We start from the raw sequence: 18166 nt of genomic DNA, 5'->3' as shown, positions 1-18166 counted from the left end.
TGATATTAGGTGGCATTTGTCATTAATGTTAACTGAAACAGTGCCTAGATATAAACATGAAATTCATTAAAATTGTAGAACATTGCTGTTCTAAATTCAGTCTTATCTGTTGTTGGACCAATTCCAACTAAAGGGATATAAGGACAAGGGTCTCATATAGCATATTTAAATCTCCCTTCCCCATGCCTTTCCTGTGGCATGTTCTTCCCCCTCCCATATACACACACACAATGAAGGGGGAAAAGCAGAACATTTCAAACTCTATAACAATTCAGAAATGCAGACAAACCTGAGTGCAGCTTTCTCTTCACTTTCTAGAATCCCATATTTTTCTTCAAAAGATTCTTCTTTGAAGAAATCTATCATTCTTTCATAAATAGTTCTTTATATTGTTCCCGCCTTTTCTTTATTTTGTCCACTTAAATGAATGTTTGCCTGAGTGAATATTTCCTCATGGCAAACTGCTTTAAACTTCCCTTTGATTTTTTGGATCTTGTGAAACAAATATCTTGTTCTTCCTTTTGTTGTTGTTGTTCCCCTCTATTTTTTACACTAGTTTTTGCAATAGTTCTCATCTCTACATGCAAGTCACTTGAATGCTACAGTAATAGTCTTTGCTCATTCTTCCTTGGTTATATCACTATTTTCAGCCCATGTTCTCCCAGTTCAGAAACACTTATACTTAGTATTAGGTGACCAGATTGTCCCACTTTTGGAGGGACATCGGGGGCACCTGGCAAATTGTACTTATGTTGAAATTAAAAAATATATACTACAATACATATTTTAAAACAAGACCCCCCCCCCCCCGGTCAATGGTGTCCCGCCTTACCAATGCTAAAATCTGGTAATCTTAACTTAGTAAAGGAAATATGTTCTTTACATGGTCTTTAAACTCCTCAGGGATGTTGCTTAGATTATATTTTGGCACAGTGATTTTTTTGGTGATGTGTTGAAAATGTTTTGATGATTTTCTTCAGCCCTATTCTAATTTTCAATATAAACATGGTCTGTACCACAATCAGCTCCTGGTCTTGTTTTAGCAGACAATATAGAGCTATTCCATTTTTTACTTGCAATTATAAAATCTGCTCGATATCTATATTGGCATCCATCTATACAATCATCTATTTGGTTGCCTGAAACCAGTTGTTGTCATTGAAGAATACTATGAGTTGCTCATCTGCTTTACTTCATGCTCATAGGCCAAATCTTCCAGCAGTATTTGATTCTGCTTTGTTTCCTACCTTTGCATTCCAGTCACTTATGATTATTAGCACATCTGAATTAGGTGTGTGATCAGTTTCTTCCTGGACACTTGAATAAAAGCTTTCAATTTATTCCTCATCAGCACCTGCAGTTGGGAAATAGACTTGAATGATTGCTATATTGATAAGTTTTCCATGAATAATATTATGTGGTCAGACTTTGCATTATAGCCCCTGACTGCTTATGAGTCAATATTAGAGTAACTCAGTTGCTTCTGTATTTGTCATTTCCAGAATAAAACATTCTATAATATTCTCAATGAAAATGTCCTAAGCCAATCTGTTTTAGTTCAGGCACTCCCCAGGATTGCAATGTTCAAACGTTCCATTTCTCATTTTATGCTTTCAAGTTTAACTTGACTCTTTCTTCTCATGTTCTGTGTTCCAATTATATGTGTTGAAAAGCTTAGGACTTTCCTTTTGCATCCATTCATGTCAACAGCTAAATGTCCTTTTGGCTTTAGTCCATTTGTGTCATTAAGAATAGCTGTACTCAAAGTTGTCCTTAGCTTTTCCCCAGTAGCTGTTTGAGTGCCATTCTATCTGAGGGTGCTGTCTTCCAGCACTATATCTTTCATTTCATTTTGAATTGTCTTGTCATCGGATTTTTGAGATAAGGGTTGTTCAGAAATGGTTTAACATTGCCACCGTTTGTAGAGTACTAACCAGGGTTAGCTGAATTGGCATTACGGTTGTAAAGACCCTCTGCCGGTGTCACCTTCCACTCCTGCTGCTGCCCAGTAGCTATCCTTCAAGGATTTCTCCATCTCCATCACCATTGGAACAGTCTGTTATCTTATGCTGATGCATCCATTGTTCCTGGAGTGGGTGGGTGCATATTAGTCTGGTGTCTCCGCTGTGACCATTCCAGCTTGCATTATTCTGATAGGAGCTTGGCTTCTTGAAAGATTCTAAATTTCTTATGGCATTGCTGATCCCTTCATCACATTAAGTTGTGTGTTGAAGACGAGGAAAAATTACCCATCTCTAATTAAAAAGTATTTAAAAGTTACTTCTGTGATAATAAGTATCTAAACCTTAACTGCTTTTATTAACTACCCACTGTAGATCTGAAAAACGTTTGCTGCAGATTTGTAAAGCTTGCAGTGAATTTAGCTATGCCCCAAGATTTATTCAGTGTATAAAAGCTGAAGATTTATGCTTGGCATTAGCCTGACTTGGCAAGAATTTTTATTTTGAAGATTTGTCCAGATTTAAAGCCTGTATCTAAATTTCAAAATATGATTTCAGAGTATACAATTGGTACACAAATGAGCCTGTTTACATTATCAGGATTTGAGAGACAAAAATTCCTGAGACACATTTTTACTTCTTTTTTTGCTTACACATTCAGAAGGTGAATAAGAGGTTCAGCTGAGTTGAAATAGAGTACTATAGTTTCTTCTCTTGAGCCAGATAGTTATCTGGCTGATAGAATGCTCTTGAGAAAAATAGTGGTCCGTTCTTGTTATTAGAGTGGGAGAAAGAAAACAGCTGTGTATATTATGCTGCCTGTGTTACGTCAGCATTTCCATAACAATGTGGATAGCATTATACATGCACATAAATATATCTGAACATCTACATTGGGACAGGGTCTTTAGATATGTATGTAGGTGTTTAGACATGTATATTGTTTAACTGCTTTGAGAAGATGGCAGAGCAACACCACAAAGCCTATCCAGCTTCTCTGAGGCACTCATGAATTCCTGGTTTGTTTATACAGTAGCTGTCCCTTTGCAACAACTGATTTAAGATTTTTAAAAAGCTCTGAGTTCTGATTTTATGAAAAATCCAGAAGCCTGCATCACTGTTAGATCTTCCAGCATCCCTAGTAAATGTATAGGTCTGGTTCTGGTTCAAAGATTCACCAAGGTCACTTATACAGTTGTGCTTGTGAGGCCTTCCATCACTCTTCTTTGCTGGGCAGTGGGTAACAGTCAACTTAGGACTTCCCTTTCCCCATCAATCACTTGCTCATTAGGAAATTTGTATCCAGGGTTTACCAAGGGGCTTAGAGAGTCAGAAGAGGTTGTTCAGATGGCTAGAGTGAACCTGGCAATCAACTCGTAGTGATGAGGCTACGAGAACATTCTATAGAGCCCAACTGAATGCCTATAAAGTGTCAGTGAAGGAACTGAAAAAAATCTCACTTTTCTGACTCTGTGGTGTCAATTTCTTATCTAGCAAAATTATTTTGGATTATTGTTCAATTGACCTCTGTAAATATGGAGTCCCAAAGTAATAGTGATTTTAGGATTGTGGTTTTGTTTTTAATTGTGGTGTAATTGTGAACTTATTTGTAGATAAAGTCTCAATGTTCCCACCAACCTTGGACACAGAAAGCAATCTAGAGGCCCCTTAGCTGCCTCTGGAGGGAACATTGGATGATTTAAGTGGACAGGAAGTGGACAGGAAGCTAGCTTCAGTAAGACCAACAACTTGTCCACTAGACCCCTGCCCCTCATGGCTTCCAAAAACACCTGATGAGAAGATCGGGGCTCCCTCCTGGGACATAATCAACCACTCCCTCTGAATGGGAGAATTTCCAGATGAGTTAAAAGAGGCAGTGGGACGTCCTCTTCTGGAAAAAAAAAAAAAACTATCTCTGGGCTCATGGGACCCCTTGTCTTGCACTTAGCATTTTTGGGGGAAATGGTGGAAATGGCTGCCACAAACCAAATATCAGCATTCCTGGATAAAGCTTCAGTCCTAGATCCATCCCAGTCAGGTTTCCAGCTTGGCTGTGCGGTAGAAACAGTACTGGTCACCCTGATGGATGACCATTGTCAGCTGAGATGGGTCAGTTAGGTGTAGTGGTTAGGAGTGCGGACTTCTAATCTGGTGAGCCGGGTTTGAATCTGCTCTCCCCCACATGCAGCCAGCTGGGTGACCTTGGGCTTGCCACAGCACTGAGAAAACTGCTCTGACTGAGCACGAATATCAGGGCTCTCTCAGCCTCACCTACCACACAGGGTGTCTGTTGTGGGAAGAGGAAAGGGAAGGTGACTGTAAGCCGCTTTGAGCCTCCTTCGGGTAGAGAAAAGCGGCATATAACAACCAACTCTTCTTCAGTGCTGCTTGTACTACTCGGTCTCAGTGGCATTTGACCAATCATAAGCTCTTAGCTCTCCACTTCGCTGAAGCCAGAATATGGGGGATAGTCCTGCAATGGCTGATCTCCTTTCTCCAGACAAAGGATAGCAATTGGAGCAATTGAACCACTGCAAACTCACATGCAGAGTTCCACAGGGTGCAGTTCGCTCTCCAATTTTATTTAAAATCTTTATGCACCCTCTCGCACAGATACTGTGGAGGTTTGGACTTGGATGCCATCAATGTACAGATGATACCTAGCTCTTCCTTCTGATGGATGGCCATCCTGATTCACCCCCAGAAGCTTTAGCCAGATGTCTGGGAGCTGTGATGGGATTGTTCAAGCAGAGCCATCTGAAGCTCAACCCTTCAAAGATGGAGGTCCTATGGCTCACTCCACCAGACATCTGGGCATAATCCTAGATGACTTTCTATGGGGGCACAAGTCACAAGAATGCAGTTGGCATTCTTCCACCTGCACCAAGCCAAATTATTAGCGCCTTACGTGGCCCCATTACACCTAGCCATAGTCATCCATGTGACAGTCACCTCTAGATTGGACTTTTGCTCTCACTCTGTGTGGACCTACCCTTAACCTTGATCCAGAAACTAGAACTGGTCTAGAACGCGGCAGCCAGGGTTCCCATGGGAACACCTTGGAGAGACCACATTTGGCCCGTACTCCAATAGCTTCAGTGGTTACCAGTTGAATACCAGATTAAGTTTAATGTCCTGGTAATTACCTTTATGGCCATACATGGTTTGGGTCCAGTGCACCTAAGAGACCGGGGCTGGCGAGCAGGCTCAGCTCTCTTCCTCCTTTCCTCCCACGTCTTGGACATGGCTTTCCCGTCAGGAAGCCAGTCAGCAGGATGGGGGTGACTCATCTCCTGTCAGGAAGGAAGAGGAGGAGAGAGGCTGGGATGACACATGTCAGTTAGCATCCAGTGGGGGATGCCTATTGGGGGCATATTCCCCACTGAGGGCCAATTTGGGCCAGTTTTACCCAGTTACATTCCACAGAAACCAGGCATTATTAGGGCTAAAGATAAGAGCAGATTGAGAAATTCAGAGAGAATATATAAGGAGTGGGAAGTGGCATGGCAACATCTGTTCAGGTGGTTATTTCTAACACTCTAGCAATTTCCCGAATCTCTGTGGACTTTATCTTAGTCATTCTGCCCCCATTTCTGCTACTACTCGTGTGAAGAATCTGATTGGTGGTGATACTTTAGAACTAGAACTTTTGTATGGGATTCAACACATATAAATTCCCCTTGCACATTCAGACATATAATTTAATCTTGAAAAATAAGAAATTTGTGTAAGCTATGCTAATGTTGAAATAGATTCTCACTCTTTCCTGGCAGTTTGTCTAGCTGTCATTTTCATTTTGTACAGCCAAAAATCATATATCTCCAGTTATTTAGACAACTTTGTGGTCTTTTTAATTGGTTGCTTTTCTAATTATTTTCTGTTTTTCTCCTATTCAAGTTGGGAACAAGGCATATTGTGGAAACTATGCAAACTGTTGGGCATCGTATCAACACCTTATTTATGTGTGGTGGGCTGAGCAAGAACCCACTCTTTGTGCAAATGCATGCAGACATCGTAGGTAAGTTTGAGGTCATAATGAATGGAGAGATAAACTTTTTTTCCTTCCATCCTTCCTGTGCCGAAGTGCATTTCTCTTCCTTTCCCTGGCTAGTGCTGTCTAATGCTGTTTGATCCATACTAGAGCTATCATTGATATTAACCATGGTTAATTTTAACCAAAATTTACAAGGTAACTGTTAACTATGGCTTAAAAATTAACCAAGGAAAAGAATGGAAATTGTTTGTGAGAAAGAGGAGGAAGTGGTAAAGGGGGTATTATACATCACTATCAGCCTACTGTCAGTCCCTGTTGTAGAGGTTGTTGAGCTCTAATGCAATTGTCTTATCAATAACTTTGATAATATATTGTTTTAAAATTTAAGTTTAAAGGCTATGTCTAGCTATGTTTTTAAAGTAATTTCTACGAAATATTTAGTTTGTATAAAAATATTTTGAATGCTCCAGAGGAAATCCTCTAATACAGCAGTTCTCAACCTTACCTGCTCAGTGACCCCAACTTGGCGGCTGATGCAGCTGCAGCAGCAGCGTGAGCGTAGCACGTGCGCATGCACGGGTGACATGTGTAGGTGCAGGTTTGTGGGCACGCTGAGGGGGGTCGACTGCATGGCGATGGGGGATGGATGGGTAGGCGGTTCACAGCTCCCGCGTCGCCAGGGTGGCGGGAGAAGGCGGGTGACGATTTAGGGTCTGTCCCAATGTCCAGGGTCCCCGGGGTGGGAAAGGAGCAGGGATGCCGCGTCGTCCCTGCTCCTTTCTGAAGATGGAGTGGCACGGCTGGAGGACTGAGCTCACGGGCTGCGAGGGCAATCTGCGAGGCAAGTCCCCGGCTGGTCAGGCGAGGCTTCGCACGGATCCCCATTGGCGGCTTGGCCCTGGCTGGACACTCGGAGGGCCCTATCAGGAGCCGCTTCGTGGCTCCTGATTGGGCCCTCTGAGTTTTTATCCCGGACAGGGCCCGCCCTAACTCCTCCCCAACAGGTCTTACTCTTTTATTTAATCCGCTCCGCAGGAGCGGATTAAAGATTCTGAACATGGTTCTAGACGTATATCATTAAATACCCAGATTAGAACCATGTATAGATTAGAGCAATGTGGGAGATCTTTTTACAAACTTAGAAAATAACCCAGGTTTGTTAAATAAATACAATTATAGAACATTAAAGGGGAGGATTATTTTTAAATCTAGAAATGACCACATAGGATTTCCTCAAGATACATCAGCAACTTCTTCAGATTGCCTACTCAGTTCTGGTAATTGTCTGCTACAGTTTTAACATTGGAACTGAATTGGAAAGAGGAGGGGGCAGGTAGGCAAGACAAGGCATAATACAAGAGTGGGTGTGGAGAAAGAACAAAAGAAATGTAGAGTAAAAGGGGAGGACTGGGGACAGGAAGGAAGTAAGAAAAGCTGGAAAAAAACAAAAAGTTGGGGGGTGAAGGAAAGAAAGAAGTGAAATGCTGATTTTATTAATGTAGGCAGATGAAATGCTGATTTTATTAACTTAAGCAGATTGTGAGTATGTGGGCAAGTAGTTGTGAGTTCCTGCATTGTGCACGGGGTTGGACTAGATGACACTGGAGGTTCCTTCCAACTCTGTGATGGAATGAAGGGAAGGGAGGGAATGGTAGGGAAGGGATGGGATGGGATGGGATGATACAGATAGTTGGGACAGAGGAGAAGTACCAGGAAAGTGAGGACATCTGTGGAAGCTATGATGGGGAAGGAAGGCAGAGAAGTATGGTGGGCCAGATGAGGTTCATCCTCTCAAGTTTTGCAGGCCCCTCACATAATAGTAAATTCTATTTTATGTATTTTCTCTTTATATATTAATAAAATCCTCATTTTACAATTACAGCATGTATCTTGAGTGTCCATGGAGGGATTCTAGGGAGGGTTCACAAGTCCTTCATAAGGATTGCTTCTAAGCCCCCATCACGTCTATCTGACTAATGCAAAAATTCTGATAATTTAGGAATGGTGTTAAAGATTCTCCCTCAGAGAAAGGCAATAAAATTAGCTTCCCTCTCTTTCAAAAAGATATGTGTATAGCTACTGCCACCCAAAATCATCTAGCTTCTGGGTGACTTCAAATTAATTAGTTGCTGGAATCTAGTAGCTCAGCCTCAGAAACTCTGTTTGCTGAGTGACACTCAGAAGTCCTAATGTAATCATTATAGTTACTTCAAATATAAATTTCACTCTGTTATCTGATGCATATTATTGCACTGCAAAGATAAGATGATGCAAGTCCATATCTGTACATAGCTAAAAAAAATTTTCAGGTTAATGTTGGAATTTAATGTTTTGTGTAATGCTACTGTTTTTCTGTTTCTGAGAACATCTGTGAAAGCTTTTCCAGGCTCCTTCCCTCCTGTGTTCTGTGGTCTCTGCCCAAAAGTCATTAGCCAATAGAAAAGCTTCTTGCTGCCTCCGGCAGCCATCCTTTCTGATCAATGGGTGAAATTGCTTAGAACTTTTTTTGAGGCCCTGAAAAATCACCAAGAAACAGAGAGAAGATCTGCCTCTAGGGACCTTATCCCCCCCCCCCCCAATCTAAACTAGTTGGGGGCAACTGAAACACAAAAAATGTTTTACTGAATATTTATATATGATTATACTTTATTGATTTTGTTTTATGTTGTTACCCACACTGAGTGTTGAGAAAGGGCGAGATATTTATTTCTAGGGTCATCTGCTTTATTGCCTTATAGCATCTTTTAGGTCATGTACAAGCTTTTTACTTAAACTTGCTAGGAATGGTATCTAATGTGGTCCTCACTTAATTGTTTTGAGGACATTGAAAGATGGAGACCTCTGAGGCTTGTCCTTCTCTTTGAAAGGAGGCTATCTAAAATATGACATTGAAGAGGCAGGATCGGATGGCCTGAGGACCATGCAATTTTTTAAAAATCTAAATGGGCCCCCTGCTAAAATGTTGTACAAAATATGTTAAGTAGGAGTGTATACTCCACTGATTGAGCCTTTTGCCATCTTCAAGCTTTTTCTTGAACTTATTTAATGTCACCATTCAGTGCTGCTGCAGTGTAAGAAGTAGAGATACAGGCCTAGGGATAAGAGAGAATGTTTTCTCGCAAAGAAGCAGGGGGAAATAGGAGGTTTGCCCAAAGAGCAGTTAAACAGTTCCTAGTGGCAAGTAGTATTTGAAGATTGCAAAGGTAAAGGAATGGTGGGATCTGGGAGGGAAACCTCCCTAAAGATTGAGGGACAAAAGGCTGAGGGACAGTAGTGCCCTGTTGGCAGGAATGCCTACAGAGCATTAAGATTTATAGTAATTCAATGTTAATCAGTTATGGAATCAATTTGCATTGTTACTTCAGGTAAACCACATCTTTAGCTGCAGTCTTCGAGTACATACTTATCTATACAACATACACAAAGCCTGCATGCAATTTCAGGCAGCTTTTGAAGAATTTGGAACCTATGACAGGTCTCTCTGCAATTTGTTGTTTAGATATAACCAGCAGAAGCTAGTTAACCACATGTAATTTATTCAACTTTATGTTGCCTTCTCTTGAGCACACATGACAACAGTCTTCATAGCAAATTATATGTTACCAGAAGAAGCCTCAGGTTCATCTAAACACAGCTTTAATATAGCACATTGCTGCACAATAAAATGTGATTAAAATAAATAAAAAATGTTTAGGCACATCTAGAGATGGCAATAGCCAAAGGACAGTGTCTGGGTGGCAGGTTAACATGGATAGAGAGGTTGTCGAGAGGCATTTAGCTGCACTGGATGAGTTCAAATCCCCTGGTCCGGATGAAATGCACCCGAGAGTACTCAAAGAACTTTCCAGAGAACTTGCACAGCCCTTGTCCATCATCTTCGGAACGTCTTTAAGGACTGGAGATGTCCCGGAGGACTGGAAGAGAGCAAACGTTATTCCGATCTTCAAAAAAGGGAGGAAGGATGACCCGGGAAACTACAGACCAGTGAGTCTGACCTCTGTTGTGGGGAAGATAATGGAGCAGATGTTAAAGGGAGCGATCTGCAAACATCTGGAGGACAATTTGGTGATCCAAGGAAGTCAGCATGGATTTGTCTCCAACAGGTCCTGCCAGACCAACCTGGTTTCCTTTTTTGACCAAGTAACAGGTTTGCTGGATCGGGGAAATTCGGTTGATGTCATTTACTTGGATTTTAGTAAAGCTTTTGACAAGGTTCCCCATGATGTTCTGATGGATAAATTGAAGGACTGCAATCTGGATTTTCAGATAGTCAGGTGGATAGGGAATTGGTTAGAGAACCGCACTCAAAGAGTTGTTGTCAATGGTGTTTCATCAGACTGGAGAGAGGTGAGTAGCGGGGTACCTCAGGGCTCGGTGCTTGGCCCGGTACTTTTTAACATATTTATTAATGATCTAGATGAGGGGGTGGAGGGACTACTCATCAAGTTTGCAGATGACACCAAATTGGGAGGACTGGCAAATACTCCGGAAGATAGAGACAGAGTTCAATGAGATCTGAACACAATGGAAAAAAGGGCAAATGAGAACAAGATGCAATTTAATAAAGATAAGTGTAAAGTTCTGCATCTGGGTCAGAAAAATGAAAAGCATGCCTACTGGATGGGGGATACGCTTCTAGGTAACACTGTGTGTGAACGAGACCTTGGGGTACTTGTGGATTGTAAACTAAACATGAGCAGGCAGTGTGATGCAGCGGTAAAAAAGGCAAATGCCATTTTGGGCTGTATCAACAGAGGCATCACATCAAAATCACAAGATGTCATAGTCCCATTGTATACGGCACTGGTCAGACCACACTTGGGGTACTGTGTGCAGTTCTGGAGGCCTCACTTCAAGAAGGACGTAGATAAAATTGAAAGGGTACAGAGGAGAGCGACGAGGATGATCTGGGGCCAAGGGACCAAGCCCTATGAAGATAGGTTGAGGGACTTGGGAATGTTCAGCCTGGAGAAAAGGAGGTTGAGAGGGGACATGACAGCCCTCTTTAAGTATTTGAAAGGTTGTCACTTGGAGGAGGGCAGGATGCTGTTTCTGTTGGCTGCAGAGGAGAGGACACGCAGTAATGGGTTTAAACTTCAAGTACAACGATATAGGCTAGATATCAGGAAAAAAATTTTCACAGTCAGAGTAGTTCAGCAGTGGAATAGGCTGCCTAAGGAGGTGGTGAGCTCCCCCTCACTGGCAGTCTTCAAGCAAAGGTTGGATACACACTTTTCTTGGATGCTTTAGGATGCTTTGGGCTGATCCTGCGTTGAGCAGGGGGTTGGACTAGATGGCCTGTATGGCCCCTTCCAACTCTATGATTCTATGATTAACCTATGGAAAACATCTTTGTTTCATTCTAAAGTCTTGAGGATGGGGCATTATGGAATAAGAAAACTCCATAAGGGTAATTTTTAAAAAATGTACAAGTCAAATATGGTTTAGATTAAGTTTAAAGTTTGGTTTCAGGGTATTTAGCATGCAGATTTGCATTATTTGAACATCAAGCCAGACTTCCTACCGATACAGGAAGAAAGATGAAAATCAGCATTATGTAATTATGTCTAATGGAAGCAGAAAGAGAGAACCAAAATGACACAGGGTCTTGACCTAGGCTTGATATGCATACAGGCTGTTACCATAGCAGTACTTTGTATTTGTCAAATAAGATTTTATCAAATCCACACCTCCCCTTATCTAATTCAAACAGCTTCGGAATTGAGAGTTGCTTTCTGATGTCTAAAATTAAAGATCTATTAATAGATAATTCTGATTAAATTTTAAACTGGGGTCCTTTGACTGTATCTATTAGCCAAGCACAATGTAAGACAAAGAGGCCTTTCTGCCTTAATAGAATTCTCCCTGTTTGTAGGGAACTGTGACTGACAGGAGATGTCAGAGTTCATCTGAGTAAAACGCTCTCGGTTCCCCTGCCCTCATTAAAATCTATAAGATAACATAGCTAGCATTCCTGCATCAATCCCCTATTCTTCCAGGAAAAGACAGGAAAATCTGAATATATTACTGTAAAATATAAGCTCCCATTAGCCAGTAATGCAGGCTACGAATAGATAATTTCTTAGACCACATAAAAGCCTCAGATTCATATTGTTGTGCTAAAATGAATGTATCCTTTGTGAAGCATTTGCAGAGTGAAAAACAAGCAGGTTTTAAAGTACATTTTAAAAGCTCCAGACATACAGTTTAAATCTAGTTCTTGATTTAGTTTTCTTTTAAGTTTATTCAACTCTGTGTCAAAACATTTTTGCCAATGAGAACATAACAGATTTGATCCATGAATCTCCAATACTGAGTTTAAATCTGGTCTGAAGTACTAACTGGAAGAAAAATAAAACAAAAGAAATGTAGGCAGAGAAGAGGGTTTGGGGGGGGGGAGTGTATAGACAGGTGAACACATGCCATTTCCCCCATTTTAATGTTCTTCTCCTCCCACTTTAATGTTAAAAGGCAACTGTAGCTTTAGGTATCTTGTGTTTGCTTTTTACCTTTAAATAATAGCAACAATCAGTATGTGGGTATAAGGATTATATGTACCTACACGAAAAACATAAACTGATTGCCTCTCCGGACAATAAAACTGAATAGTTAAAGCTGGTAAAAATATTTATTCCGTTATATTTGATATAAATGCAAATTAGAGGATTATTTCTCAAGAATAATTCCTGTACAGAGGCTGATTAAGATACAGGAGATTCCAAAATCTATATTGTGAGATAAATGGGGAATTGCGATATTGTTACCCGCCACGAGCCGCAAGGGAGTGGCGGGCTATAAATCTAATAATAATAATAATAATAATAAAAAGTTGCAAAACTAATGAGAAGAGTTCCCTGTGTCTTTATTTCATGTTGTTTTCCATATGCGCATTCTGTGAACCAATCTGTGACACAATAATCTGGAACTCATAAAAAGTCATTGTTAGGTTTGGGAGGGTTGGAAGAAAGTAGTATTATTGGTTACTGATTCCACTTCTGTTAAAAGTGGTTGGAGTTTTATTAGCCCCTTGTGATAATATTGAGGAAGGGGTTCTCCCAAAGCGCTCCAAAGCAGCCTAGGAAAAAAAAGTAATGAAACCTTTCATTATCCTAAGCAGACATCCCCAAACCTTCTCTGTACAATCTTCTGGTAGTTTAAAGGTTTTGGCAGCTATTGATGATCAGCTGATGGGTAGGACTTTGCCCTCTTTAAAGGTTCTAGATCCCACAGGGTTCCTTCCTGTCTAGGCCTCTCTACTTCTTAATCTGTGTTGTTGGCTTCTACTTGTCTTTTTCACTTCTTTATAGGTTTGTCTTTTATATTGATATATCATGTTTTAATTCTTGATAATTGCTTTGGGGTAAAGTTTTCTCCTCTTCCTTCTTGCATTTTTTTCGGGCTGTTCTTATTACAAAATCCTTGTTAACTTTGTTTCCTAATTGACAACCAGATGTCATTTAACATATTCCACCCTCCATCAAACTTCCTTCAAGTGGCTATGCTTTCCACTTGTGTACAATCATTTGAATTTACTGAAGCCAGCCTTCTAGCAATATTGTCCTGAAATCAGCCAGTGTTTCTGTTTTAGATTTCAGGATTTTGTTTATTTGTTGGTAGCTTCACTTTTTATGTAAATTACATCCTTCAATATTTTTAATGTAATAGCTCTGATCTCTACAGCCATGGAAAATGACTCCAAATGATGTCTACATATGTTATAGATGCACCAATCCATCATACCGTTTTACAAAGGGCATGCCACTTTTTTAAGTGCTGTTTTTGCAACATGAGTCATAAACAATAAGCCTTCACACATTAAAAGGGAAGCCTAAATAAGCTGAGTAACAATATTATTTTACTACAGTTGTCAAAAGTTTAGCCACTCACAAAGTTACTTGTTTATCTTGGTAATCAAGAAAATCTAGCTTCTATAGAGATAGAGTCCAGTTTAAGCAAAGGAAAATCACTTCATTTCTCAACTCTGAAAATTAAATTAAAAAGAACATGATTTATAGAGTCAGTTCAGTTAGAACCACATTCACAGAATCTATTAGGAATATCAAATACCATTAACCCTTCCTAACAATACTGCCAGTGGCAAGGCATTCAGATGTGCAAGCGTAAATGCCCTTGTATGTTTAGGAAAAGATAAACAAGTAATTAGGCTTTTTTATTAGGGGAAGGATACTAACTGAATGAAGATACTCTCTGAGCTCTTACCTGCAGACTCCTTTAATCAAGAACTCTCAAGTGACTTTTAATTAACTGGCCCAATTCACAGCTACACATTTCTATCATATCATAAGTGTTTTTCAAACCTAATTTGAAGTCCAATTCATTGTTTCAATCACTCATATGAGGATCTAGCAAGAAAACTTGATTCTACATTCAATGTCAACATCCTTTTTTCAGATTAAATGCTTAAAAGACATAGGAGATGCATGGAATAATTCTCCAGCTGTTTGTACTTCCAATTATTCGTTCTGTCTTTTTAATGTCATCTGTACTTTGGGCATTCTGAAAAAGCTTTTGTTTTTGTCCAGGCATGCCTGTTGTCCTTGCCCAGGAAGTGGAGTCTGTTCTAATAGGTGCTGCCATCCTTGGGGCTTGTGCTTCTGAAGATTTTGCTTCACTGCAGGTATGTAATCATGGAGGATCTGGAAGTGAAAACTTCTGCATTTTTCTATCTTTCCTCAAATTGCAAGTTACAATCGCAACAAAATTGGATGCTTTCAGTCTCATCTCTGTTTACTAGATTCCACTGGGTAGCTGTGTTGGTCTGATGTAACACAACAAAATTTGGGTTCAATAGCACCTTTAAGACCAACAAAGATTTATTTAAGGTGTGAGCTTTCAAGTGCAGGCACTCTTCCTCAGACAATTGATCAAGGATCATAAGAATACCGTTATAAGGAAACAGCAAATTAGTAAACTGTGTCATAACATACAAATTATTAAGCATGATACTTCTTCGTTAAAAAAGCTAATTAATCCGTTGGGTTCAGTTGTAGTTCACAAAAACATTGGAGAAATAAAAATGTGAAGGTTATTAATTAATGGCAGACACTTTCCCAGTTGTAAAAATAAATAATTAAAAGTAACTAGTTGCTTGCCTCATCCATCTCCACCCAAGCATGGAAGCATCCTCACAAATGAAAGCCTTGCTGAGACCAGAGAGTTGTAAATTATATTACATACTACTTACATCACATTGCAGCCACATTATCTCAAATAAAATAAAAAGCAGAGGGGATTTTAAAGAATGTGGATAGAAGAGTTGAATGAGGTTAGCACACGCAGTGAGATTAGCCAATGTCCTTTTTGAATCCTGGGTATTCCATTGTTTCGTAATAACTTGGATTTCTGCAGTCTCTCTTTCTAGTCTGTACTTGGAAATCCTTTGAAATAAAATAGCTATCTTGAGGTCCCTTATTGAATGTCCTGGAAGGTTTAAGTGTTCCCCTACAGGTTTTTCAGTCCTGTGATTTTTGATGTCAGAATTATGTCCATTTAATTCTTTGGTTTCAGAAATAAAAAAATCATCGGACTGAAAAACCTGTAGGGGAACACTTCAACCTTCCAGGACATTCAATAGGCTGCCTATCATACTTAAAAATCATCTTAAACACATTTATGTAACAGTAAGGTTGAATTCAGATAAGTGTGTTTTTGTGCACTATTAGTTTTTACACCTGTGGGTTTCCATTGTGCAAAGAAATCAGCAAATGCTGTTCAGAGCACAGATTTCCCCGGCAGGCACATCTTTAACCGCTCCTGCGGAGCGGATTAAATAATCGCTTAAGGGCACCTAAGGAGGGCCCTGTCCGTGATGAGGAATGGTGCCGATAGTCCCCGCGCTGCTGGCCTAATCGGAAGGCGCTTTGCGCCTCCCGGTCCGCCCCCCTTCCACCTTGCCTGCAGCCGCGCGGAGCCCGCCATTCCCTCAGTCGCCTTACACACGGACGGGCGCGCCGTCAACCTATGCGCAGAAACGGCCAGCCGCTGTGGGATAAGTGGGGCTGAGAGAGCCCTGATATTCCTGCTCGGTCAGAACAGTTTTATCAGTGCTGTGACTAGCCCAAGGTCACCCAGCTGGCTGCATGTGGGGGAGCGCAGAATCGAACTTGGCATGGCAGATTAGAAGTCCGCACTCCTAACCACTACACCAAACTGGCTCTCCTACAAGGACACTGCATGCCCCAGCCCCCCCAACTCCCTCACGGCCCCTCCCCCCGGCTGCTGCTGCTTATCATGGCCGGCAGCGTCCCGGGCCTCCTGGCTCCAGCACAATGTGAGTGTGCACACGCTACGCCAGGGAAGCTCTGCACGCCCCACCCCCGTGCATAAATGGGGAACGGCAGGGCATCCTGCCCCGCCACAACGGCACAGCAGCAGCGCGGAGTAGCTGCCACCGTGCATAATGTGCCAAAGGGGGGTTCAGCAGGCCAAACCTTCCTGCTATGCCCCCAGAAGTCACATGTCACCAGAAGTGACATCGCCCAGACACTCCTACCGGATATGACATCACCAGACCACTACCACAGCACAGGAAGTGACAATATAGATTTATTTACCTGTGTCATCCATATTCTTAGCAAATACTAGAATTTTTAAATAATTCAGTGCATTTGCATAAATTGTGTGAGCTTGGGGACACACAGAGATCTCTTTGAAACCCAAACCACTTAGAAACCCAAGCCCCACTCCAGCACCTTAGATTTCGCACATGCACGGGCAAGCTGTTCTACGCAGAGGAACAGTGTATATTCTGTCTCTGCATTAGTGGCTGTAGTACTTGAGTACAAGAATATTGCCTCTAACCTGAAGGTCATAGGTTGGCTTTAGCGAATTTGCTAAGGTATAAACTGTGGATTGCAGATTTTAGCTGTTTTCCATGACCACATTTCTAGACCATGACCACATTCATCTGGGATGAATTCTCTGATCTGCAAAAATGCCCTCTCTCTTGATGGAGCTTTGCAAACAGAATTCACCTAAATGTAATTACATATGTTTTCTTATGGTTGAGGATTTTTCTGTGCATACATAGAGACACAGGTTGATAATGTTAATGAACTACCTATCTATTTATTCATTTTTCAATTTCCAGACCACCACTCTCAGCAACAGCCATCTCATTACAATGTAAAATATATATATTACAATATAAATCGCATAAAACCCTATACAGATAGATAGTGGCCCAATCAATTCCTCATCAATTATTAGGGTGTAGAGCCCCTATTGGCTACTTCAAATCCAGCAGTACAGGACCCAATCCAAAATTTCTCAGAATCAGGTCTTCCAAAACATTTCAGGATGGAAACCAAGCTCTCTACTGATCTTTTATGTATCTGTTTACACTAAAAAGAAGAAATGTCTAGGTATTCATTGATGAGTAAACGGGCTACATTAGAAAAAGGACTCTGTTGAATAGCAAAATCTCCCTGACCTCAAAAAAAAAGGGGGGGGGGGAAACAGACACTTCAATATAAACTAGGATGATTCATTAATTAGTTGCTGTAATCATCTTGTATAAACAACATATTGGAAGAAAGAAGTTAATGAATCATTCCGTTGGCTTGCTGCTAATGCACCTTTTATTAAAAGTCTCCTGTAGTGTCAAGCACTACGCTTTTAATCATTGTGCAAACATTGGGGGATGAAGGAAGAGATGGAGGTTCTGGAAAGTTGGATTGACAGAGAGAACTAGGCTATGATGCTTTGATCTTCTTCTTTCATTCTTTGCTGAAAGAGCAGGGTTAAATTCACGCTCCTATGTTATGAGTTATAATTTAGAGCTGTGTTTATTAAAAACATCTTACATAAAAGTGATTTGTTGTTCTTTAATCTGGAGAGCATTCTGAATTTCTGTTTGTGAAAGTTAATGCAGCTAGTACTCCTCCCTTTAGGGGCAGAAATTGCCTTGTTCTCTCAACAGAAGAAATAGAGAAATGGCCGTATTCCATGCAGGAGTCCTTTTCATAAGGCACAATCAATTGTACTGGAGCAAGATTGAAGTCCAGTAGTTCTTTAGAGGTATCTGATGAAGAGAGCTTTGACTCTCAAAAGTTTATACCTGGAAAATGTTGTTGGTCTCTATGGTGCTACAGGACTTGAATCTAGCCTTTCTACTGCAATCCAGCATGGCTACCCTCAGCAACAAAAGCAAAGCAAATTGTGTAACAGTTCAAAGCAAAAAATATACTTG

The 18166-nt window shown here is 40.8% G+C and overlaps 1 protein-coding gene across 9 annotated transcripts in view; it reads left to right on the top strand.

The window, feature by feature from the left end:
• Positions 1-18166, top strand: part of FGGY (FGGY carbohydrate kinase domain containing) — a 479871-nt gene that overhangs the window by 388100 nt on the left and 73605 nt on the right. For all 9 annotated transcript variants that reach the window (XR_013230268.1, XR_013230265.1, XR_013230266.1 and 6 more), the window contains 2 exons: positions 5859-5979; positions 14499-14593. Coding sequence is in view for 4 of the 9 variants with exons in the window: in XM_077333557.1 (XP_077189672.1) it covers positions 5859-5979; positions 14499-14593 (216 nt within the window). In the remaining 5 variants the exon portion in view is untranslated. The remainder of the gene's footprint in view (positions 1-5858; positions 5980-14498; positions 14594-18166) is intronic.

Source organism: Paroedura picta, chromosome 4 (assembly GCF_049243985.1).
Source record: "Paroedura picta isolate Pp20150507F chromosome 4, Ppicta_v3.0, whole genome shotgun sequence".
Taxonomy (NCBI): Eukaryota; Metazoa; Chordata; class Lepidosauria; order Squamata; family Gekkonidae; genus Paroedura; species Paroedura picta.
This window is presented reverse-complemented; position numbering and strand designations above follow the sequence as displayed.